The following is a 25,197-nucleotide window of genomic DNA, read 5'->3' on the forward strand; positions in this document are numbered from 1 at the left end:
TGACGGCTTAGTCCTAATCTTCTCAAGGAAATAAAATAAAAGGAAGAGATTTTCTTTAAGTACTTGATAATTCTATGGTTAGTATTGTATACTGCTGTTTTAATTATCTGTTATTATCATAATAAAAAGCAAAAAAAATAAACATTAACATTTATCTCTTTCATCAAAAATCAGTATCTTTCTCTCCCACCCTTACAAACATGAGAGTTTTCCATGGAGCAGCTAGATGGTATCAGATTCCAAGAGGACCCTTCTTCAGAATTGGCGAAATAAACAAAAGTTTCAGTTGCAGCTTGCAAGAATCACGTCATTCCCATATATATAAGATGCTTATGTGGTTATGGGTAATTATTATTCGTGTGTCTTTATGTGGAAATTAAACAACTCATCGCACTTGTTGAATTTTAAATTACGATCAGAGAGCCAGAATGTAAGTGGCTCCTACCATACCAAACATTAAAACGAATATGTTTCTGGAATTTTATTTTTGCATGTTCATGGTGTAGTGTATCAACCGTAGTTAAATTTATCTCAATCTAACGTTGCTGGTTGAGTATTGCTTCCACATTTATCTCAGTTAATAGATAGTTTAACGTTGTCATGTTCTTTCACAAAAGACAGAAAGAGAGGGGGGGAAAGCGAGTCCAAGTCATGCAGCTCGAAAGAAACAAAGTTCTAATTTTCAACTCACGCCAAAGATTTCTTCTTTCTTATACCATTTACTCTTCCCGGTTCCACCGCTGATTTATGTCACTACCACCATCTTTTAGAAAACAAACCATTATGTACCAAACTTGACACTTCTAGAACCAGTTATTTTGACTCAAATTCAAAATACTGGACCAGCTTTTCTGATTCCCGTAAGTGTTTTTTTAAGGTGGGACGGTTGTTATTAGAGAGAACTTTGACTACACTAAGGTTCGAAACTACTTTATTACACCTAACAATCACATGCAAGAACTTATCTGCTTTTTCATAATGGTAATGGGGTTTTGAATTTACCACCATTAATAAAAGACTTGAAAATTAGTTCACTATGTAACCAAGTAGAGTTAACAATAAACTATACTTTGAAATGGCGTATTTTAGAGACTAGAAGAAAAAAAATTTCTTGCGAATGTTACTGTATTATAGTTAATGGGCTCCCTATATTTAGAGAAGTAATATTTTTTTATTTGTTTTATTATTATATTAAATTTATAATTTTAGAATTTATAATTAGTTGGTCATTTAATAAATTATTAAAGAATATATTATGTTTAAAGTATTACTTCTCTGAATAATTATTTTATTCATTTGATTTATTATTAAACTGATTTACCGTAAAAATAAAAATATATTTCAACTCTAACCTTTAATATCTAATAAATTATTATTTTAGTTCGTAAATAGTATTATTAGTTTTTTAAATTTAAAATCTTCATACAAATCTCTAAAATGCTCGAATTCTATATTGAATCGATTTAACCCACGGTATGTATTTCTAAAGATTATTTTTAAAATTATTTGATTTTTAAAATAAATAGATAATTATTTCTTTTAATGTGTGTCCTTATACACATATGTTGTCTATTGTAATATTTATCTATTATAATATAACAACCCTGCAGAAGAGTGATACAAAATATCATGAGACGGACCTTCAAAGATAATGCATCAGAATTAATATACAAAATATGAACTCTTCTTTGATTGTTTTCAGGTTTAGCTATTGAGTCAGGACATCATAAGACGGGGCTGGAGGGCCACTGCAAGGTGACAAGATGAAACTGTCACAGCAAAGAATGGTCCATCTTGTAAGTGAAAGAGATTGTAAGAAGATTTGTTGCAGCTGCAGTTGAAGGGATTATATTTTGGCATTTTTTAGCTTAGTTCAAATACTACCAAATATATTCCAGTGATAAACAAGTGAAAGCAGTGATGCATACCTTTAGTCCCTCATTGAAAAGCCATTAAAAAAAAGCAGTCTTAAACGTTGACAATAAAGCAGCATAATAATGTCTCAATGGTTTCAACTTTCAAGTACCACCTAAGATTTACTAATGCAACCCACGTTCTTCTTGATTTTTTCTCTCTTAATAGTAGAAGGTGGAAGGGAGTAAAAGGAAACTCGATATCAATCCTACTGAGGCACATACAAATTTGACTAATTAATGCTCAGCGATTTAAAAGCTAAACAAGGGTGCTCGAAGATGAATACAGGCTAATTTTACAATTCAACGTTGGAGCATATCCCAGTTGGGGAACAAGTCAACAAGATCAAGAAAAGTATACTCTGCATACCTCTTTAAAGGAGCAGTCAAAGTGGATTGCTTATTTTCGTGTGGATCTTCCAAGGTTCTTATGACCACCAAATTACCATGGGAAAGAAAGATGCATAATCAATAAACAGATACAATAAACGAGCCATCTTCATTACTACAATGAGACATTCCATGGTTATGCACAACACTATCTAAATAATTTCAGTATTAGAACCCTGCGGAAGAGTGAAAAAACAGAATTGAAGGTATGGTTATGCCTCCAGATAATGACCCTTGTATGCTACTAATAACTCCTCTGCATTTTCTCTGAACTGTGATATATACTTGTCCAAGAACATCTCCTCAGACAAGCACAACACATGAATATAACTGGGGACTTTCTTGCAGAGATTTTTTGATTTCAACAGTTGGAAGACTTTATATCGAGGAAGCACGCGATCCTCCATGCTGTACATTAAAATCTTAGGCTGGTGAATAAGGACTGACTTGGGCAGCATAACTGTATGCAAGAAGAATTTCATTCCAACTTTCAACTTCTTCTCTAATGTTCTAAACAAAGTCGGGGTTCTCTTGAACATTTGCAGGCCCTCATCCTTCGAAAAACCAAAACAATTAATTAGTTTCAACTTTCTCTCAAATGTTTTATCGCTCAAACAACTTAATGTATGAATTGCATGGACAAGCATTCTTGAATTTTCACGGAAACCCAAGTCTACAGCTCGAGAAACATTGTTTTCAATAGTAGACCGCTGTGCAACGAAAAGCCTTGGATGAAGTTTGAGTAGCAATGAAAGATGAGTCCAAAGAATGCCACAACTCTCCAAGAAGACGACATTCTCCATAATTCTTTTGTACTTTGGGAGTATCCAGCCACATCTGTGCAAAACAAGAATAAAATCTTTCTGGTCGTAGACAATTTTCCTAATAGCTTCAACTGAGGGGACCAATGTTTTCTTCAAGCTATGAGTCAAAATGGAGGGATTCTTTGAAATGAAGCTGCATAACTCGTAACCCTGGAATCCAGACATCTGAAAGAGCTGAATTTTGGGTCTCAAGATTTTCTCAACGTTTGTAAACAGTATCTGGGGTCTTTGACGAATCAGGGAGAGAATCTGGCTTTGGGAAAAGCCTATTTGTTTGAAGAAAGTGAGCACTAATAAGGGGTTTTGAGGGAATCTGAACCCTGAAACACGTTTGGAGACATAAAGGGATTGGGTTCTGGAGAACTGCAAGTCGGAATTCAGGTAATCAATTATTGAAGTGGTTTCGTTGAAGTGTAGGCAACGACTTTTGGTTGAGAAAGAGAGGAAGAATGTCATAGACTGATAAGAGACATGATTGAAAAGAGAAGATGAAACAGCATGGTGTGACTTGAGAGACTGCATTAGTTCTGTGATGGTAGATAGTAGATGAATGAATGCTTTGTTTAGAATCAACCAAAAAACAACGTATTTTTTAGGTTGTCTATTTCGAATTTGAAGTCACCAAACGTTGGCAGCCCTAATCAAGATAATCCCCAAATCTGATTCTCAAGGGTTTCAAAGAACCCTAAATCCCCAATTTCTTTAACCTTTCGTCTCTCGCTTGGATTTCAAACCCTTCTTCTTCATTGAGCACGGCCAAATCACGATGAAGAAGACTGAACCCTTTCTTGAAGTTGCGTTCTCGTCGACGGTGGGTTGCTTCGCGGGGGTCTGTCTGGTCTGGTTTTTTGCAGGTACCGTGGTGGCTGTCGCATTGGCGCAATCGACATCGATTTCTGTCACGGTGGCCTGCGGTTCTGTTTGGAACGGAGGTGGAGGATTCTCGCAATGTAGGTGTGTTCGCGTCTGGTTTCGCGTCTTCTCCGGGCAGCTTTTTTCGTCGCAGGTGGCTGCGTGGTGGCCGGCGCCGCAGTGATGGGGATTTCGCGTCAGAAAGTGCCCTCGTCGTCGATCTGATTCGCAGTGGTTCTGCAACGCGTGGCTTCGTCAACGTGTGGTGGTTCGTTGTGGCAGCCTGGTTTCGTGAGACATCTGCTGGCTCTGGTTTCGTCGCAGCGGAGGTGGCTCGCAACACCGATCTGGTTGTGTTTGCGTAGGTGGCTCGCGACGGCGGCGATCTGGTTCGGGACGGCGGCTTCGCAAGCGGCAATTTGATTTTCCAGGCCCTTTTTTTGGCCGTCAATGGCTGTGGTTTGCTCTAAAGTGTGCCGGCAGAGATTCCGTTTAGGGGTTAGTTCATGCGCGTGGAAGAAGATAAAAACCTGATAAAATTTTTGTATTAAAATAAATACCTATAAATATTTAGTTTCAGTATAAATAAAATATTCAATGTTTTGGTAGTTTAATATTTTTTGTGAGTAAATTAAATCAAGAAGTTAACAAAATATTCAAGTTTAATACTTTTTGCAGTTAATGATCATAGTTAGTGAAAAATGTTAAACATCAGTGTTTATGTATATCATGCGAATATTGGTTGTTCCAAAAGAAAATTAATATTTGGCCAGATTACATACATGTGATGGTAAAATGTGATAATTAGAAGGTTTTGTTTTGGTTGATGATAAATCAATCCAAAGATGAATAAGATGGGTTTGTTGTTTGACATACTTCATTATCAATGTTTAGTCGTTACAACAAAATATTCTTAGTAGTTAATATTATTTATATTGTTGTCCAAAGAATATTGATGATGCATTAGATGTCTTGAGATGTGTTAAACCATTATTTAAATATATTTATAATTATTTATTTTTATGATGTGACATGGGTGTTTTACTTTTTTAATAATATTTGCTTTATTAGGAGTTAGTCACTTTTGTGGTTTATGTTTTATGTTTAAGTTTGTGTATGCCTACATTGTATTTATGCTTTCATAAACTAGCATGTTTGTCTCCTAAATTATTAAGCTTTCCAAGTTTATGCAAGGATCAAATGTGTTGGATTGATAGAAGACCAAGGAACAAACAACAAAACCCTAAGTTCAGCTCTGCACCTAGAGCTAAGCAACATTCGGGTTTGGCTGGATTCAGCCCAACCGGATTAATCGAGGATATGGGTAATTTCGGACATCACACAAACGTAAGCCAGCCCACACTTCACCGGAAGAAGACAACACCTTTGTGTGATAGGAAAGCGCAACACCTTCCAATGAGCACGAGGAATGAGCAAATTCTGAAGAAAAGAGGGAAGTTGTAGATAAAAGGTGAAGAGGTCGGGGGAAGAGAATATTATTTTTTTTATTCTTAAAGACATCATTTGTCCCAAGTTTCGTTTCTCTTTCTTCGATTTGGTCATATTTTTATGAAGGACAATGATATTTTGACAATTTTCTCTTATAATCTGATGTGACTTTTTTTGTGTTAAAATATCATTTTATTTTTTTAAGTTAAAAAAATATTAATTTGTATAAATTATGATCAATTTGATTATTTTTTGTGACGACATTTAAATTGTTAACCAAAAGTGAACAACGACAATCATGTGTCATTTCGTGATTTTTTTTATTTTTTAAATTTTTTAAAAAATTTTAAAAAATTGTTCACATCCAAGTCAACATTATGACACATGGCAGTGTCATATGTCAAGCAAGTGTCATTACCACATACAAAGTCAGTATTATTGTCACATATTTTATGTTTAATTCATACAAATTTTCGTTAATTTTATTCAAACAAATTGAATTGAATTGTCTTTTATTCTAACAAACTAAACTGAATTTAGTGAACCGAACAACGATATGAACCAACTGTTATGAACCAAACATTTTTTCTAATTACACTTTTGAATCAAACTATATTAATTTTAATTTGGACTATACTATTTTAACCGAATTGTACTATATCAATATTGTTCATAAAGTGTTTTTAAAAATGATAATATTAATTTCAATTCACTGTCGTGCTAAATTTAAATGTATAGTCAAAGTGATTAACAATACGAAGCAAAACTATTACATTTTATAAATTGTTTTCTACTTTTAATTTGTTTCATGTTTTCAAAGATTCGTATGAAAGTCAATTTCTCGAAGGAATTGGCTCAAAATAACAAATCCAACCAGCAAAGTATATGTTCAAATGAATCGAGAACAAAAAGCTATACACAAAAAACAAAAACAAGAATAGTTATTTTCACCATCATATAAAATAAAAATCATATTAAAACGAGATAATAATTTTGTAAATTAAAAGGAAAAAAGAAAATATAATAGAAAAATACAGGTAAATATAGATTTAAGTTATATAAAATAAATATTAAATATGTTTGTACACCTAACACAATTTTTTGCATGATCAAGGTTCTAGTTAGAAGCTTTAACCTTTATTTATTTATTAATATATATATATATATATATATATATATCGGAATTCAATTTTAACCATTTTTTCTAATATATAATATTATAAATAATCCATAGTTCAATATAAGTTGATACATTATATCAAGTTTTAATTTGTAATTTAATAACTTATAATATTTTTGTTGATATTGATATTTATTACATATTTTTTGTATCATACATATTAATATGTATGATAAGAAAATATACAATAAAAATTAACATCAACAAAAATATTATAAATTATTAAATCTTGAAGTCTACCAAAATAATAGTGCAAAAATATGAGCACTTAAGTTTTGTAGGAACATGTCTAAAACTAAATCTTAGAAGTACAAGATAGAGATTGTCCATCATCAAGCAACTTCCCATCATTAAATTTTTCTTTTTTCTTTCACCATGATATTTCCATCAACCAATGGAGAGTTTAAAATAGAAATTGAATCATCCAATCAACCATTAGGCTCCCTTCAATTGAAGTCAAAGTATACTAATAAAGATTGATAAGGAGTAAAAGATGCAAAGAGAACATTGTCCTTTAAAAGTTTCTTAAAAAACAAATTTAATTGAAAAGTATCACAACATTAAAATCGAAAATATTTTATTGCTTACAAAAGAGCAACAATACGTAACTATTTTATATGATTTCATCGACAAAAGTAAATGATTTTAAGCAAAGAAACAATTATATACATTCGTTTAAAAATTCAAAAGAGGAAATACCGACTAAAAGTATAAAACTCCTATCTATACATTCGTTTAAAAAATAAGAAAAGAAAATTAGAGTTGACTCAAAATGAAAAAAGTTGAATATAAAGCATCTATACTAAACAAACAAGTAAAACCTATATTACATAAATTATCTTTTAATTTATTTATTCATTTTATTTATACTTATCACAAGTTAATGCATTTTCATAAAAAAAATAAAATAAAGAGAAAAATGGTCAATTTTTGAACCAGAATAACCCTGTCCTAATATATAATTTTTTCTACCTCGAACAGAATTATTTCTCATAAAATATACCTAAAATTTACCAAAAGATACCATTTAACTAAATAAGTTAAACCAGACACGAATTAATTCATTTATCTAAAACTTTAAATTAAGTCAATAAGATAAAAATCACTTCAAATATTTTCTGTCGGAGCAAGAAGAAAAAAACATTTGTAACAGAAAAAAAGAAGTATGTATGTGCTCCGAAACATTATGAGAGTGCTCGAATTGGGCCGCACGAATATGACAGGTCGGTGTCGGGCGCCCATTCTAAAACCCTCGCTCTTCGCACTCACTGCTCTTCGCTTTTGTCTTCCTTCTCCTAAAACCCTCGCCTCTGCACTCCATAGTTAGGGCTTTTCATTCTCCTCATCACTTCTTCAATGGCCACTCTTCTTCTCAGACACTCCTCTTCCACTTCTCGCCGCCTCTTCCCCTTAGCCTCTCAAATCCACTCTTCCGTATCTCGTTCTCCTCTCTCTACTCCCAGTGACTCCATCTCCACCTCCTTCTATTCTTTCAATTCCAATCCATGGTGGAGATCCATGGCAACTTTCACCAGAACGTAACACTCTCGCTTTCTCTTTTTTGTCGCAAAATTTAAAATATACAAGTAACAGTAATCGTTATTAGTATGTCTTTTACTTGTTTTGTTCATCTTATTGTTTGACTTTGCAAGAAGCCTCACGTTAATGTCAGAACTATTGGACACGTGGATCATGGGAAGACCACGCTAACTGCGGCAATCACCAAGGTCTTGATTCACTCTTTGTTTAAATGTGTGTTGAGGTGGATGTTTTGGTGTTTATTACTCAATTAGGTTTGATCAGGTGCTTGCGGATGAAGGGAAGGCTAAGGCTGTGGCCTTTGATGAAGTTGACAAGGCTCCTGAAGAGAAGAAGAGAGGAATCACCATTGCAACGGTATGGAATCGCACTCTTTTGGTCTTGAAATCGATTGTGTTGTTTTCTGTTGATATGTATGCTTGCTCTATATTTCGGTTTTCAGGCTCATGTGGAGTATGAGACTGCAAAACGACATTATGCGCATGTGGACTGCCCTGGACACGCGGATTATGTTAAAGTAAGCTTTCGAATTTGGTTTAGTTTCTCTAAGAATGTTTTTTTTATTGGAGTTATCAATTGCCTAACGGAAGCTGGGTGGTTAAGTTGTGGCGAACAAATTTAAGCAATTTTACCTTGTATAATAGTTAATTGTGGAATTTAGCATATTTTGGTGCTTGTGTAGCCTGACCTTCTTTTCAAAATGAGATGGAAAATTTATGCTAGGAATTTGGAAGTAGTTTAGTTTGTAACAAAATATATTTTATAGGTATTGATTACACTGTATATTGGCAACAACTGCATTTGTCAGATTCCTATTTTCCATGAATGCTGGTGGGTTTAGCATTCCAGCTTGCCTTGATGTACTTACTAGATGGTTTATCTAATGGTTTTATTTAGTTTAAATAACAAATTAATTCTTGTTCACTGTATGCTTTATAATTGTCTGTTGTTTTTTTTTCAGAATATGATTACGGGAGCTACGCAAATGGATGGTGGTATACTTGTTGTATCTGCACCTGATGGACCAATGCCTCAAACCAAGGAGCACATTCTTCTTGCTCGCCAAGTAGGTATTCTACTGATGTGGTTTGTATATATATACCTAGAACGTCTACACCTTTCTCCTTACTTCTAGATTGACATATTTTATCTTTAAATGTATTATGCAGGTTGGTGTGCCATCTCTTGTTTGCTTTCTAAATAAAGTTGATGTTGTTGATGATCCAGAGTTGTTAGAGCTTGTAGAAATGGAGTTACGTGGTAGGGTGTTTCTCTAAGGCTTCTCTTCTCTTGTCCATGCTCACAAAATGAATAAACCTGCTTAAGTTTCTGTAATCTTTGTGTTTGCTAAAATGTGTTTTTATGATAATGTTTTTTGCAGAGCTACTGAGCTTCTACAAGTTCCCTGGGGATGAAATCCCGATCATTAGAGGTTCAGCGTTGTTTGCTTTACAGGGTACAAATGACGAGATTGGAAGACAGGCCATTCTAAAATTAATGGATGCTGTAGATGCATACATTCCTGACCCTGTTCGCCAACTTGACAAGCCCTTCCTAATGCCAATTGAAGATGTGTTCTCAATTCAGGTAAAAGGACCTGAACTTTATTTTTTGGGTTAATTTTTGAAGCAAGCAGATTCATTGAAGTAAAGATGGCCTCAGTTATAAAATTGTTACAATTTGTAATGTAGGTCTTGTGTTTTTATCATGTTCTATCACTTTCCATCTGCTCCAGTATAAACACCGTTTAGGTAACGCCACTGTTTAAGAAGTACTATTTATTACTATTCTGTTTACGTTAAAATTGCTTTAAATTCCTTATATGCTCCTTCAGTTCACTCAAACTACAGCAATTATTGATGTGCTTAACATCATAAGCAGATGGGATTATGAACACTGGAGCATATGTGGAATAGATGTTTATAATATCGGTCATCTTTGTAACTGTGGTCACTTTAACAAATTCTTTCTTGTTCTTCTAAATCTCTAGTTAGGTGAAGGATAAACTTTCAAAATCTTAAATTTCAAATTCTTAATTCGGTCTAGGGTTTTTGAAGAATAAAAAAGGAAAGGAGGTAGCATTTGTTACGGCCTTGCTCTTTGTAATGATATGACGCAGTGGTAATTTAAATCTTAACATAGTGCTTTAAAAACTGTTGTCTCATATAATTGTTTTTTTTTCCTTAAAGAGAATATCAAAATTTCTATTTTCAACACTTAGTTCTCTCAAAATCTGCATTTGTTTCATTACATATATTGGATTGTATGGACATAAATAAATATGGGGGCAATGGTTTCCATCATTTCAGCTGCTTTATATTTTTCATTTGTGATGAAGGGACGTGGAACAGTTGCCACTGGCCGTGTTGAACAAGGCGTCATTAAAGTCGGTGAAGAAGTAGAGGTGTTGGGTCTAATGCAGGTATGTATGTTCATTGAGTCATTTCCTATATATAGCTGCCCTCTGATCCTTCCTGTTAATAAACTGATATTAATTATTCTTTCAATAAAAACACTACAGATTAATCAGAAACCTTTCATTAAAGACAAAACATCAATTTATATTAATTTCTTACAAACAAACAATAAACCAGTCGAAATTATTCCCCCCAAATAAACATTTCACATTTACTGTGCTTGAAATAGAAAAAAATGTAAAGTATAATAATGCTTGCATGGCTTAGGATCTTATTTTCATGCAGTATATATAACAGAATATTGGATGGACCCACATGTCAAATCACTCTCTATGAGGTTCCCTGGTTTATCAATGGTCACCGTCTGTTGAAGGAACCATGCTTCCTCATGCTTGATGTACTTCTCAACTTCTTCTTCGAACTCTTGATAAAATTCGAAAACTGGTCGTTTAGGTTATCCCTAGCATTAGCCTCGTCATCATCTCGTAGTGGTACAGGTGTAACGTTGCTCTGCTCCCGACCGATGTGGGACACGGTTCTAAGTTTACCCTTGGCACATCGAATGAAACTGTTGAAAGTTTCATCGTTATCAAGTGAGGTGTTATCTGAGTTCGCCGCACGACCATGTTGTCCCTTCCAAGCGCGTGTGGTCTCTACTGCTGGATTAGCAGCACGCCACCTCATCCTTGGATCATATCCAACTTCACTTGAAGCAACTCTTGTTGCCTTTCCATGAACCTTTGAACATGATGAGTTCTTGTTCCATGATGCAGGTTGGTTTGAAAAGTGTTCGATGCAAGGTATATGGTTTCTCGACAAACTTGGTTAAGCTCAAATGATTATAAGTTGAGTTGGTGTAACTTGTTTTATAGTGTGTTATGAGGGTGTAAATGGAAGATTATGAACTAAAATAAGAAAGAAATAGTGACATGTTTTGAATAGGTATGTGTATGAGGACTAATTGTTTTTCGTAGGAGCTATCCAGTTAAGATTCTGAACAGCGATTAAGAAGAGCTTTTTCTAATTTTCCACGGAATATAATGGTGTCAAACTCCAAAACAACCAAGTACTGATGTATATACAGTAACATTGAACCATGGCCAAAGTTGACGGCTTAGTCCTAATCTTCTCAAGGAAATAAAATAAAAGGAAGAGATTTTCTTTAAGTACTTGATAATTCTATGGTTAGTATTGTATACTGCTGTTTTAATTATCTGTTATTATCATAATAAAAAGCAAAAAAAATAAACATAAACATTTATCTCTTTCATCAAAAATCAGTATCTTCCTCTCCCACCCTCACAAACATGAGAGTTTTCCATGGAGCAGCTAGATGGTATCAGATTCCAAGAGGACCCTTCTTCAGAATTGGCGAAATAAACAAAAGTTTCAGTTGCAGCTTGCAAGAATCACGTCATTCCCATATATATAAGATGCTTATGTGGTTATGGGTAATTATTATTCGTGTGTCTTTATGTGGAAATTAAACAACTCATCGCACTTGTTGAATTTTAAATTACGATCAGAGAGCCAGAATGTAAGTGGCTCCTACCATACCAAACATTAAAACGAATATGTTTCTGGAATTTTATTTTTGCATGTTCATGGTGTAGTGTATCAACCGTAGTTAAATTTATCTCAATCTAACGTTGCTGGTTGAGTATTGCTTCCACATTTATCTCAGTTAATAGATAGTTTAACGTTGTCATGTTCTTTCACAAAAGACAGAAAGAGAGGGGGGGAAAGCGAGTCCAAGTCATGCAGCTCGAAAGAAACAAAGTTCTAATTTTCAACTCACGCCAAAGATTTCTTCTTTCTTATACCATTTACTCTTCCCGGTTCCACCGCTGATTTATGTCACTACCACCATCTTTTAGAAAACAAACCATTATGTACCAAACTTGACACTTCTAGAACCAGTTATTTTGACTCAAATTCAAAATACTGGACCAGCTTTTCTGATTCCCGTAAGTGTTTTTTTAAGGTGGGACGGTTGTTATTAGAGAGAACTTTGACTACACTAAGGTTCGAAACTACTTTATTACACCTAACAATCACATGCAAGAACTTATCTGGTTTTTCATAATGGTAATGGGGTTTTGAATTTACCACCATTAATAAAAGACTTGAAAATTAGTTCACTATGTAACCAAGTAGAGTTAACAATAAACTATACTTTGAAATGGCGTATTTTAAAGACTAGAAGAAAAAAAATTTCTTGCGAATGTTACTGTATTATAGTTAATGGGCTCCCTATATTTAGAGAAGTAATATTTTTTTTTTGTTTTATTATTATATTAAATTTATAATTTTAGAATTTATAATTAGTTGGTCATTTAATAAATTATTAAAGAATATACTATGTTTAAAGTATTACTTCTCTGAATAATTATTTTATTCATTTGATTTATTATTAAACTAATTTACCGTAAAAATAAAAATATATTTCAACTCTAACCTTTAATATCTAATAAATTATTATTTTAGTTCGTAAATAGTATTATTAGTTTTTTAAATTTAAAATCTTCATACAAATCTCTAAAATGCTCGAATTCTATATTGAATCGATTTAACCCACGGTATGTATTTCTAAAGATTATTTTTAAAATTATTTGATTTTTAAAATAAATAGATAATTATTTCTTTTAATGTGTGTCCTTATACACATATGTTGTCTATTGTAAGAAGATTTGTTGCAGCTACAGTTGAAGGGATTATATTTTGGCATTTTTTAGCTTAGTTCAAATACTACCAAATATATTCCAGTGATAAACAAGTGAAAGCAGTGATGCATACCTTTAGTCCCTCATTGAAAAGCCATTAAAAAAAAGCAGTCTTAAACGTTGACAATAAAGCAGCATAATAATGTCTCAATGGTTTCAACTTTCAAGTACCACCTAAGATTTACTAATGCAACCCACGTTCTTCTTGATTTTTTCTCTCTTAATAGTAGAAGGTGGAAGGGAGTAAAAGGAAACTCGATATCAATCCTACTGAGGCACATACAAATTTGACTAATCAAATTAACTTACATAATTCACAACATAGAAACAGTCTAATTAATGCTCAGCGATTTAAAAGCTAAATAAGGGTGCTCGAAGATGAATACAGGCTAATTTTACAATTCAACGTTGGAGCATATCCCAGTTGGGGAACAAGTCAACAAGATCAAGAAAAGTATACTCTGCATACCTCTTTAAAGGAGCAGTCAAAGTGGATTGCTTATTTTCGTGTGGATCTTCCAAGGTTCTTATGACCACCAAATTACCATGGGAAAGAAAGATGCATAATCAATAAACAGATACAATAAACGAGCCATCTTCATTACTACAATGAGACATTCCATGGTTATGCACAACACTATCTAAATAATTTCAGTATTAGAACCCTGTGGAAGAGTGAAAAAACAGAATTGAAGGTATGGTTATGCCTCCAGATAATGACCCTTGTATGCTACTAATAACTCCTCTGCATTTTCTCTGAACTGTGATATATACTTGTCCAAGAACATCTCCTCAGACAAGCACAACACATGAATATAACTGGGGACTTTCTTGCAGAGATTTTTTTATTTCAACAGTTGGAAGACTTTATATCGAGGAAGCACGCGATCCTCCATGCTGTACATTAAAATCTTAGGCTGGTGAATAAGGACTGACTTGGGCAGCTTAACTGTATGCAAGAAGAATTTCATTCCAACTTTCAACTTCTTCTCTGATGTTCTAAACAAAGTCGGGGTTCTCTTGAACATTTGCAGGCCCTCATCCTTCGAAAAACCAAAACAATTAATTAGTTTCAACTTTCTCTCAAATGTTTTATCGCTCAAACAACTTAATGTATGAATTGCATGGACAAGCATTCTTGAATTTTCACGGAAACCCAAGTCTACAGCTCGAGAAACATTGTTTTCAATAGTAGACCGCTGTGCAAAGAAAAGCCTTGGATGAAGTTTGAGTAGCAATGAAAGATGAGTCCCAAGAATGCCACAACTCTCCAAGAAGACGACATTCTCCATAATTCTTTTGTACTTTGGGAGTATCCAGCCACATCTGTGCAAAACAAGAATAAAATCTTTCTGGTCGTAGACAATTTTCCTAATAGCTTCAACTGAGGGGACCAATGTTTTCTTCAAGCTATGAGTCAAAATGGAGGGATTCTTTGAAATGAAGCTGCATAACTCGTAACCCTGGAACCCAGACATCTGAAAGAGCTGAATTTTGGGTCTCAAGATTTTCTCAACGTTTGTAAACAGTATCTGGGGTCTTTGACGAATCAGGGAGAGAATCTGGCTTTGGGTTTTGAGGGAATCTGCACCCTGAAACACGTTTGGAGACATAAAGGGATTGGGTTCTGGAGAACTGCAAGTCGGAATTCAGGTAATCAATTATTGAAGTGGTTTCGTTGAAGTGTAGGCAACGACTTTTGGTTGAGAAAGAGAGGAAGAATGTCATAGACTGATAAGAGAATTGATTGAAAAGAGAAGATGAAACAGCATGATGTGACTCGAGAGACTGCATTAGTTCTGTGATCGTAGATGAATGAATGCTTTGTTTAGAATCAACCAAAAAACAACGTATTTTTTAGGTTGTCTATTTCGAATTTGAAGTCACCAAACGTTGGCAGCCCTAATCAAGATAATCCCCAAATCTGATTCTCAAGGGTTTCGAAGAACCCTAAATCCCCAATTTCTTTAACCTTTCGTCTCTCGCTTGGATTTCAAACCCTTCTTCTTCATTGAGCACGGCCAAATCACGATGAAGAAGACTGAACCCTTTCTTGAAGTTGCGTTCTCGTCGATGGTGGGTTACTGATAGAGGCCGTACCCCACCAAATTAAAACATATTAAATGCAGTACATGAAAGTGAACCAAGTCGTCTCCCAACGACCAATATTTTCATTCAAAGCCAATTTTCCAGATGAACACAACAATAAAACACAGGGGGGAGGGGGGTTGGCAGACAGATTCAGAATGCTAATCAATAGATTAATTTAAATGCTACAGTGACTAAAACCGTATTGACATCCCTGATTCAAACGCAATTTCACTTATCATAGGCCACCAAATTAACACCAACCCTGCCTTATCTCAATCCACTAGATAATAATTCACTAAGCGAAAATTACAATCTAGCTTCATGATGCAATTAAGCAATGCACACATCCTTAAATTCGTGACAGCCAAGCTACATACATTAAGCATGAACGTATCTTAAACAAAACACATGCAATTACTCTGTAAATTAAGCATTGACAGATTCACCACATGCATTCCACGAATTCAGAACAAAAACATGGCAGATTTCACAAAACAAGCACAACCTCAAAGCTTCATTGCATTTTTCATCAAGGAGTCAATACACGAATTTAGCTAGACATGGAAATGAGTAATTAAACACTTCAAAACTGAAATCACAAAAATCAGAACCAAGAACCAAGAACCAAGAACCCTTCAAATTTGAAAACGCAATTTAAGAGCAAAAATTGAGATTTCAAAGCTTAAATGGAATGCAAAACAGTGTTATCATATATAAATGCGAAAAACCCCATGAATGGGTATTGTTCCAAGTCAATAAAATCCACAAACCGAACTGCCCAACCAAGAAAACGAATTCCAAACGTAAAACCCTCAATGGGTGCTGTCAAATATGCATAAAAATGGTAAAAATGAGCCAAAAACGTGAAAAACCGCAATGGGGACGTCCATGGAAGCTTGGAGAACGAAAATGGAGGTTTTGAAGAGAGGTTGAAGATGAATGAGCGACTGCCTTCTTCTCATGCAGACCTAATTCGTGGTCATATCACCCATGCCACTCAGAATTACAAAACTGCCATTATAAGCCGCAGAATTACAAAAATGCCACTATGGGCCTCAAATGTTGACCCATTGACTTTGCTGACGTGGAAATGACATGGAAATGATGTGGCAATGATGTGGAAAGTTTCTTCAACTAAATATTAATGTCCAAGCTCCAAAATTGCTTCACCCAAATACCTAAAAATAATTAAAAACAAAAATTAGGCCAAATAATGTGAAATTAGTCCAAATTCGGAACAATGGCCCAATAAAGCCCAACAGATGAAAAACACTCTAATGATGAACAATTAAGCACTAATCAACTGTCTAATGGGTGCACAAAGGCTAGTGGAATAGAAGAAAATAATGACTTATCAAAATCGACCATACTTACCCTTTTGCACTCCTGGGCAAAATTAAAGAGTAAAGCAAAGCAAGGACATCACAAACATAACAAGAGAGACAAAAAGACACAAGACAAACAGACACATGACAAACGGACTCGACACAGACAAATGGAAACACATCTTACACAGAAGGATTCAAAGCTGCAAGGTATCCGTGAACATCATCCAAGCAGTTCAAAACATGTCAAGTACTCAGTTCAGCTTAAGGAGAGAATTGAAAGCAACATAACCTCACGAAATATGCACTGTATCACTCAAATCTCTATGCTACTGTTTACTCTCAAAGCACCCTTGAAAAACAAACATCAAACAGACTTGGCAAGCCTCTAGAACGAACAACCAAACCAGAAACACATGCAGGTCAAGATCAGAAGGACTTTTCAAGGTTGTAATGGGGCTGAGGACAAGGTGTGGAACATATGGATAAGTAGCTAAGCAACCAAGGAAATAGAGGAGCAGTGGGTAATAAGTCTCAATCAATCATGAAAGTAATCCCAAACACCAACACTTCCAACTTCGGTTCTCACACAATGCTCAAATCCAAACTCCTTTTTATTTCTTTTCTTTATTCTCTTTTCTTTTCTTTTTTTTTCTTTTTCTTTCTTTTTTTTTCTATACAGAGAACATGCAGAGAAACAACAATTTTGAAATCCCACTTTGGTGTACAAATGAGCAATTCCAAGAACCAACAACAAGTGCGCGCACAACCACACTTGTTGTGCGCGACCACACTTAATTGAGCACCCATTCCCAAAACAATTCCAAAGCTCCAAAATTTCCTAAGGTAGGAATAATCATGGTTTTTCAGGCTAAGGGCTTGTAATGAGCTGTAAAACAATGAAAGGGTATGCAGGCTCAAAAAGGGGTATCAACGGAAACAGTTCAAGGTAGGCTCATCTGGTTGTAGGCTCACAGAACAAAATTGCCTAAATCATATCCCAACATGCATGTGAATCAGAAAGGCATTCAGAAAGAGTCAAGCCAAGGCCACTGTGCAAGCATTCAAGAGGCATATATCACACAATCAAAGAACAGAGAGTGGCTTAAATTCTTACACAGGGTAAACTAATTCCAAAAGCAAGTTGACATGCAAAGACAAAGCAAGGATAACAGTTCACAGAATAACCAACAACTCATCCTCCAAGAGTGAAATGAGTGTTCCAAACAGAAAGCAAAAACATAACACACTAACTAACACTAATTAACAAAAATGAAACAAACAAACGGAAACAACAACAGACGGACAGACCTGGACAAGTGCAATAAAAGTAAAGAAGAAGGAGAAAGAAAGGGAAAGAAAACTCCCTGAATCATGGTGAAATAGCAGTGGGGTCAAGCAGGGAAGTTTCCTCCACAACAGTATCCACCAAGGCAGGATTGCTGAGTAATGGCTTAAGACGATGCCCATTCACTTTGATGCTCTTATCTGTGGACTGGCTTTTGATTTCAACTGCACCATAAGGATAAACATTAGTGACAACAAAAGGACCAATCCACTTTGATCTCAACTTACCCCCCATGAGTCCAAGTCTGGAGTTATACAGTAAAACTTGCTGACCAACAACAAACTCCTTTCTAGCAATGGAGCTATCATGGAATCTCTTGGTCTTCTCCTTGTAGAACATAGAGTTCTGATATGCCTCCAAACGGATCTCATCCAACTCGTTCAACTGCAGCTTCCTTTCCTCCCCAACTTGATCAAGAGAGAAGTTGCATGACTTGACAGCCCAGTAGGCTCGATGCTCTATCTCCACTGGAAGGTGGCATGGCTTACCAAAGACAACCCGATAAGGAGACATCCCTATAGGTGCCTTGTAAGCAGTCCTGTGAGCCCATAGAGCATCCTCAAGTCTATTGCTCCAATCCTTCCTGTTGGGCTGCACAATCTTCTCCAAGATCCTCTTGATTTCTCTATTTGAGATCTCGGCTTGCCCATTATTTTGGGGGTGATATGGTGTAGAAAGTTTTTGCACAACCCCGTACTTTTGAAGCAAAACCCCCAAGGATCTGTTGCAAAAATGGGTGCCTTGGTCACTAACAATAGCTCGAGGAATTCCAAACCTGCAAAATATGTGAGACCTAACAAAGTCCACAACAACTCGAGCATCATTAGTTCTAGTGGGTTTGGCTTCCACCCATTTTGAAACATAATCAACAGCAAGCAAGATGTAAGTGAAACCAAAAGAGACAGGGAAAGGGCCCATGAAATCTATACCCCAGACGTCAAACACCTCACAAAATAGCATGGGTTGTTGAGGCATCTGTTGTCTCCAGGAAATGGCTCCTCCTGCTCGTTGGCATTCCTCACACGTGCTACATATCCTCCACGCATCCTTGAAGATGGTGGGCCAATAAAATCCACAATCTAGCACCTTGCGAGCTGTCCTTTGTGTGCCAAGGTGACCACCAGGTGCAGATGAATGACAAAATTTGAGGACCGAGTCAATCTCATGGTCCGGAATGCATCTCCTGGTAACCTGATCACTGCACATTTTCCACAGATAGGGGTCATACCAAATGTAATACCTAGCATCGCTCTTGAGTTTATCACATTGAGCTCTGGATGCTAGGGGAGGAAAAACAGAAGCAGCAAGATAATTAACAATGTTAGCAAACCAAGGTGAGGAAGAAGTAGAGAGTGTCAACAAACTTTCATCGGGAAAGTCATCCCGGATCGGTGTAGCAGCATCATCAGTAGACCTCTCAATCCTGCTTAGGTGGTCTGCAACCAGGTTTTGTGCTCCGCTCCTATCACGGATCTCCAAATCAAATTCTTGGAGCCAGAGCATCCATCTTATCAGCCGAGGTTTTGATTCTGCCTTCTTCAACAGGTACTTAAGAGCTGCATGGTCAGTAAACACAACAATAGGAGAACCAAGCAGATAAGATCGAAACTTTTCAAGTGCAAAAACTACCGCAAGGAGCTCTTTTTCTGTTGTGGTATAGTTTGCTTGGGCAGCATCTAATGTCCTGGAGGCGTAGTAGATTACCCTCGGCTGCTTATCAATCCTTTGAGCTAGAACAGCCCCTAATGCATAGTTGGATGCATCACACATAAGCTCAAATGGGGCTGTCCAGTCGGGCGCCTGAATGATTGGAGTTGTGGTCAAGGCCTTCTTGAGGCAATCAAAAGCCTCTTTGCATCCTTCATCAAAGATGAAGTCAACATCTTTTTGCAGTAGGTTAGACAGTGGGAGGGCCTTCTTACTGAAGTCTTGAATGAAGCGCCTGTAAAACCCTGCATGGCCAAGAAAAGAACGAACCTCTCGCACAGAAGAGGGGTAAGGCAATTGTGAAATAATTGAGATCTTGGCAGGGTCAACTTCAATGCCCTTTTTTGAAATTATGTGCCCCAATACTATGCCTTGTTCTACCATGAAATGACATTTCTCAAAATTGAGAACAAGGTTAGATTGGATGCACCTGTTTAAAACTCTATCCAAACTATCCAAACATGCATCAAATGAGGACCCATATACAGTAAAGTCGTCCATAAACACCTCTATGCATTTTTCAAGAAAATCACTAAAAATGCTAAGCATGCACCGCTGGAATGTGCCAGGGGCATTGCATAGGCCAAACGGCATCCTCCTATAGGCAAAAGTGCCAAAGGGGCAGGTGAATGTGGTTTTTTCAGGGTCCTCAGGTGCAATGCAAATTTGAAAATAACCAGAAAACCCATCAAGAAAGCAATAATGGGACTTACCTGCCAAGCGCTCAAGCATCTGATCAATAAAAGGCAGGGGGAAGTGGTCTTTTCTGGTTTCTTGATTTAGCCTTCTGTAGTCAATGCAAACCCTCCAACTGTTTTGCACTCTTGTTGGAATTAGCTCCTCTTTTTCGTTCTTGACTACAGTGAGGCCAGTCTTCTTTGGAACAACATGGATGGGGCTAACCCACTGACTGTCAAAAATGGGGTAGATGATCCCAGCTTGTAGAAGCTTGGTCACCTCCTTCTTTACAACATCCGAGATGACAGGGTTGAGTCGCCTCTGTGGCTGTCTCACTGGCTTTGCTCCATCTTCCAACAATATCCTGTGCATGCATGTTGATGGGCTAATACCAAGGATGTCAGCCAATGTCCATCCAATTGCCTTCTTATGCTTCTTAAGAACTTGCAACAACCTCTGCTCTTGTTCAGCAGTGAGGGAGGTGGAAATGATGACAGGTAGTTTGTCCTCCTCCTCTAAGTAGACATACTTGAGGTTGTCTGGCAGTGGTTTCAACTCTGGAGTACTGGATGCTGGCTGAATATCAGGAACCAGAGGGGAGGGAGAAATGGGTTCCACAACCTGTACCTGAGCATAACAATCAGATGCGTATGTACTTCCTGCAACATGGTTAGTGCAACCTGATTGTATAACATCAAAGTCAATAGGTACAACATCCAGAGAGTGAAACTCAGTAGATTCAACATTATCCACATCATATTCAGCATCATTAGAATCAGAATTAGAATCAGAATCAAAATCATCAATGCATGCAAATTCAGACAACTCAGACACAAATGAATGTTTAAATGCATGCAAAGAGTGGAAATCAGAGATCAATCCATCAACAACATCATCAATAATATCCACGTGAAAAACAGAATGATCCTCAGAAGGATGTTTCATGGCATCCAGAATGTTGAATCGCACAACAATATCATCAAACTCCATGGACAAAGTACCTGCATGGACATCAATTTTGGTTCGTGCAGTTTTCAAAAATGGTCTGCCTAAAATGATGGGTGCAGAACCATGTGAAAATCCCTCTTCCATATCAAGAATGTAAAAATCAGCAGGGAAAATCAATTCACCAACACGAACCAAAACATCATCAACCAAACCTGCGGGGTGGGCAACACTTATATTTGCCAACTGAATCACCACACCCGTAGGTTGCAGGGGTCCAAGTGAAAGAGATTTAAAAATAGATAGAGGCATTACATTTATTGAAGCACCAAGATCAAGCATTGCATTTTCAAATTTATTGTTACCTATGATGCAAGGTACACAAAATGTACCTGGGTCCTTGCACTTCTCAGGAATCTGAGGAACAGATTTACCTATCAATGCTGACACGTTTCTGCCCATGCTGATCTTTTCGTTTCCTTTTAGCCTCCTTTTGTGCATGCATAGCTCCTTCAAGAACTTTGCATATCTGGGAATTTGTTTTATGGCATCCAACAGAGGTATGTTCACCTCCACCGTCCTAAAAGTTTCCAAGATCTCCCTGTCAACCTCTTCCATCTTTTTGCTTGGAATGGCTCTTGGAGGGAAAGGAAGAGGTATGGAAGGTGCAGAAGTAGAGGTGGAAGGTGTAGAAGTCGCACCAAATGTGGAAGGACCAGCTGCATGAGCATCACGCTTTCTCTGAAGTTTGGCAGGGTCGGCTTCCTTTGGAGGTGTAGGCTCAGGAGTGGGAACTTCAATGTTCTTCCCAGATGTTAATGTAATGGCACTCACATTCCTCGGATTTTCCACCGTCTGTGATGGAAGCTTGTCAGAATTCTGAGCCTGTGCCTGGTTTAGCTGAGTGGCCATCTGCCCCATTTGATTTGTCAAACTCTGGATTGAGGCCCTAGTCTCCTGCTGAAATTGCATATTTTGAAGGGTCACCATCCTGACTAACTCCTCCAATGAAGTAGAAGAAGAAGGTGCAGGTGCTATAGCAGGAGCTGGTGTGGGTAGAGGTGGAACAGGAGCAGCTTGTGGTGCAGGTGCAACTCTTTGTTGTGGAGGAGGTTGCACATTTTGAAATTGTTGAGGCTGCTGGTTACCCTGGTTTCCCCATCTCAAATTAGGGTGATTCCTCCATCCTGGATTATATCTGTTTGTTGACAAATCATGGTTCTGTTGTTGATGTTGGGGCCTATTGTTGAAAATATTTGCTGCATAGGCCTGAGGCGTATCCACTGGTGTAGAAGAAGAAGCAGCAGCAACAGCCTGTTGTTGCAACGCTGGGCAAGAGTCTGTAAAGTGATCAACAGATGTACAAAGGCCACAAACTCTTGCAGCTGGAGCTCTCTGATTGGAAGCAAGTTGATTGACAAGTGAGGTAAGAGCATCAATCTTACTTTCCAACTTCTTTGTGTACTCGGCTGCCCCTACATCATGTACACCTCTAACAACTATGGCATCACTCCTTGTGCCAAATTGTTGAGAATTTGAAGCCATGTTTTCTATCAGTTGCCTGGCTGCAGCTGGGGTTATGTTACCAAGGGCACCACCACTTGCGGCATCAATCATATTTCGATCCATGTGGTGCAAGCCTTCATAAAAATACTGCAGAAGGAGATGTTCAGAAATCTGATGGTGTGGACAGCTTGAACAGAGATTCTTGAACCTCTCCCAGTACTCATAAAGGGTCTCCCCAGATTGCTGCTTGATGCCAGAAATCTCCTTCCGTATGGCTGTTGTCCTTGAAGCAGGAAAGAACTTGGCAAGGAACAATCTCTTAAGGTCATCCCAGCTTGTGATGGACCTGGGTGCTAGGTAGTACAGCCAGTCTTTCGCATTACCCTCCAAAGAATGAGGGAAAGCATTCAAGTATACATGGTCCTCTTGTACATCTGCAGGCTTCATGGTGGAACAGACGACATGAAACTGCTTCAAGTGTTTGCACGGGTCCTCACCTGCAAGACCATGAAACTTTGGCAACAAGTGTATTAAACCAGTTTTCAGCACATATGGAACCTCCTCCTCAGGGTATTGTATGCATAAACTATCATAAGTGAACTCTGGTGCAGTGAGCTCACTCATGGTTCTCTCATGATGTGGAGGAGGTGGAGGAGGTTGAGCCATGTTATCAGTATGAAAATGCTCAGAATAAACAGTATGCTCAGAATGCAAGGAATGAGGAGTGTCAGGAATGTGATGAGAATCAGAAGAATCAGGAAAAGTCACTGAATATTCAGCATGCAAAGATGGATTCCTAAGATGCCTACTTCCTCTGTGGAATGTCCTATCAATTTCAGGGTCAAATGGTTGTAATTCACTTGGGTTTCCCCTAGTCATGCACTAAAAAGCACTAATTGTAGTGATATTGGCATAACAAAGGGTATAACTACAAGTATACTCAAACGACCTTCAAATGACTTGAAAATTGGTAGGATATTCCTTTGAGTGGTCAAACAGAAGCACAAAAAAAAATCAGATCAAAACTCAAAGCACAAGTATTTTTAACAATTTTTCAAAAGTAAGAAAAATGAAGAAAAATCACAAAAAACATTGCTGAAATGTAGAAAATGGCATTTTCTGGAGAATCTGATTTTGCAAACCGGCAAAGCCGGTTACGACAAGGTAGGAAATCAAATTCTACCCCAAATCCATATAAAATAATAGTGATTCTGATAACCAGAGCAAAAGTTATGGTCCTTTGAAGTTTCACTTAAAATCAGTCCAAAATTTTTTTGAATCTCTTAACTCAGACCATACCAATTGCTCTAGCTATTTTTCCTATCAAGTTCAACGTCTTAGAAGTGGGGAAAAAAAATTTCAAGTTAAAACAAGCTCCGTAGCTACCAAAACAAAAATCCAGAAGTTAAATGCCAGATTCGGACACTATTCAAACACTATTCACTACTACAAATGACACTATTCATGCGCGCTGCGACACTATTCACTACACTAAACAGAAACACACTGGAATGGAAACAACCACTGAACTTAACACAACATTAACATCACAATGAATATATACCAACTCAACCACACTTGAACTACACACACACCAAAACACAGAACACAAACACACTGAAAATTTTACTTTGAACGAAACAATTGGTCCCCGGCAACGGCGCCAAATTTGATAGAGGCCGTACCCCACCAAATTAAAACATATTAAATGCATTACATGAAAGTGAACCAAGTCGTCTCCCAACGACCAATATTTTCATTCAAAGCCAATTTTCCAGATGAACACAACAATAAAACACAAGGGGGAGGGGGGTTGGCAGACAGATTCAGAATGCTAATCAATAGATTAATTTAAATGCTACAGTGAATAAAACCGTATTGACATCCCTGATTCAAACGCAATTTCACTTATCATAGGCCACCAAATTAACACCAACCCTGCCTTGTCTCAATCCACTAGATAATAATTCACTAAGCGAAAATTACAATCTAGCTTCATTATGCAATTAAGCAATGCACACATCCTTAAATTCGTGACAGCCAAGCTACATACATTAAGCATGAACGTATCTTAAACAAAACACATGCAATTACTCTGTAAATTAAGCATTGACAGATTCACCACATGCATTCCACGAATTCAGAACAAAAACATGGCAGATTTCACAAAACAAGCACAACCTCAAAGCTTCATTGCATTTTTCATCAAGGAGTCAATACACGAATTTAGCTACACATGGAAATGAGTAATTAAACACTTCAAAACTGAAATCACAAAAATCAGAACCAAGAACCAAGAACCCTTCAAAT

The 25,197-nt window shown here is 36.9% G+C and overlaps 4 protein-coding genes and 1 non-coding gene across 5 annotated transcripts; 2 read left to right on the forward strand and 3 right to left on the reverse strand.

Annotated features, from left to right (window-relative positions):
• Positions 1-2,515: 2,515 nt before the first annotated feature.
• LOC146888916 (uncharacterized) lies at positions 2,516-3,649 on the reverse strand. Its single transcript, XM_085672198.1, has one exon. It carries the CDS (start codon positions 3,647-3,649, stop codon positions 2,516-2,518), a length of 1,134 nt encoding a protein of 377 aa, XP_085528324.1.
• A 4,267-nt stretch (positions 3,650-7,916) lies between these two features.
• LOC114172012 (elongation factor Tu, mitochondrial-like) lies at positions 7,917-11,403 on the forward strand. The gene is made up of 10 exons (XM_085666709.1): positions 7,917-8,103; positions 8,253-8,335; positions 8,412-8,504; positions 8,590-8,664; positions 9,109-9,213; positions 9,317-9,407; positions 9,529-9,734; positions 10,486-10,569; positions 10,938-11,285; positions 11,338-11,403. Exons 1-10 carry the CDS (start codon positions 7,965-7,967, stop codon positions 11,401-11,403), a joined length of 1,290 nt encoding a protein of 429 aa, XP_085522835.1. The 5' UTR covers positions 7,917-7,964.
• A 2,729-nt stretch (positions 11,404-14,132) lies between these two features.
• On the reverse strand, positions 14,133-14,900 carry LOC146888917 (transcription termination factor MTERF8, chloroplastic-like). The gene has a single exon (XM_085666714.1). It carries the CDS (start codon positions 14,898-14,900, stop codon positions 14,133-14,135), a length of 768 nt encoding a protein of 255 aa, XP_085522840.1.
• Positions 14,901-18,075: 3,175 nt separating this feature from the next.
• LOC146888918 (uncharacterized) lies at positions 18,076-23,766 on the reverse strand. The gene is made up of 2 exons (XM_085666718.1): positions 19,215-23,766; positions 18,076-18,707 (listed from the first exon to the last, which is right to left on the reverse strand). Exons 1-2 carry the CDS (start codon positions 23,764-23,766, stop codon positions 18,076-18,078), a joined length of 5,184 nt encoding a protein of 1,727 aa, XP_085522844.1.
• Positions 23,056-23,164, forward strand: LOC114172016 (small nucleolar RNA R71). The gene has a single exon (XR_003601793.1). It is a non-coding gene; the product is annotated as a small nucleolar RNA R71 (small nucleolar RNA).
• Positions 23,767-25,197: the final 1,431 nt, after the last annotated feature.

Source organism: Vigna unguiculata, chromosome 1 (genome assembly GCF_037176805.1).
Source record: "Vigna unguiculata cultivar grain cowpea cultivar isolate G323 ecotype 2 chromosome 1, ASM3717680v1, whole genome shotgun sequence".
Taxonomy (NCBI): Eukaryota; Viridiplantae; Streptophyta; class Magnoliopsida; order Fabales; family Fabaceae; genus Vigna; species Vigna unguiculata.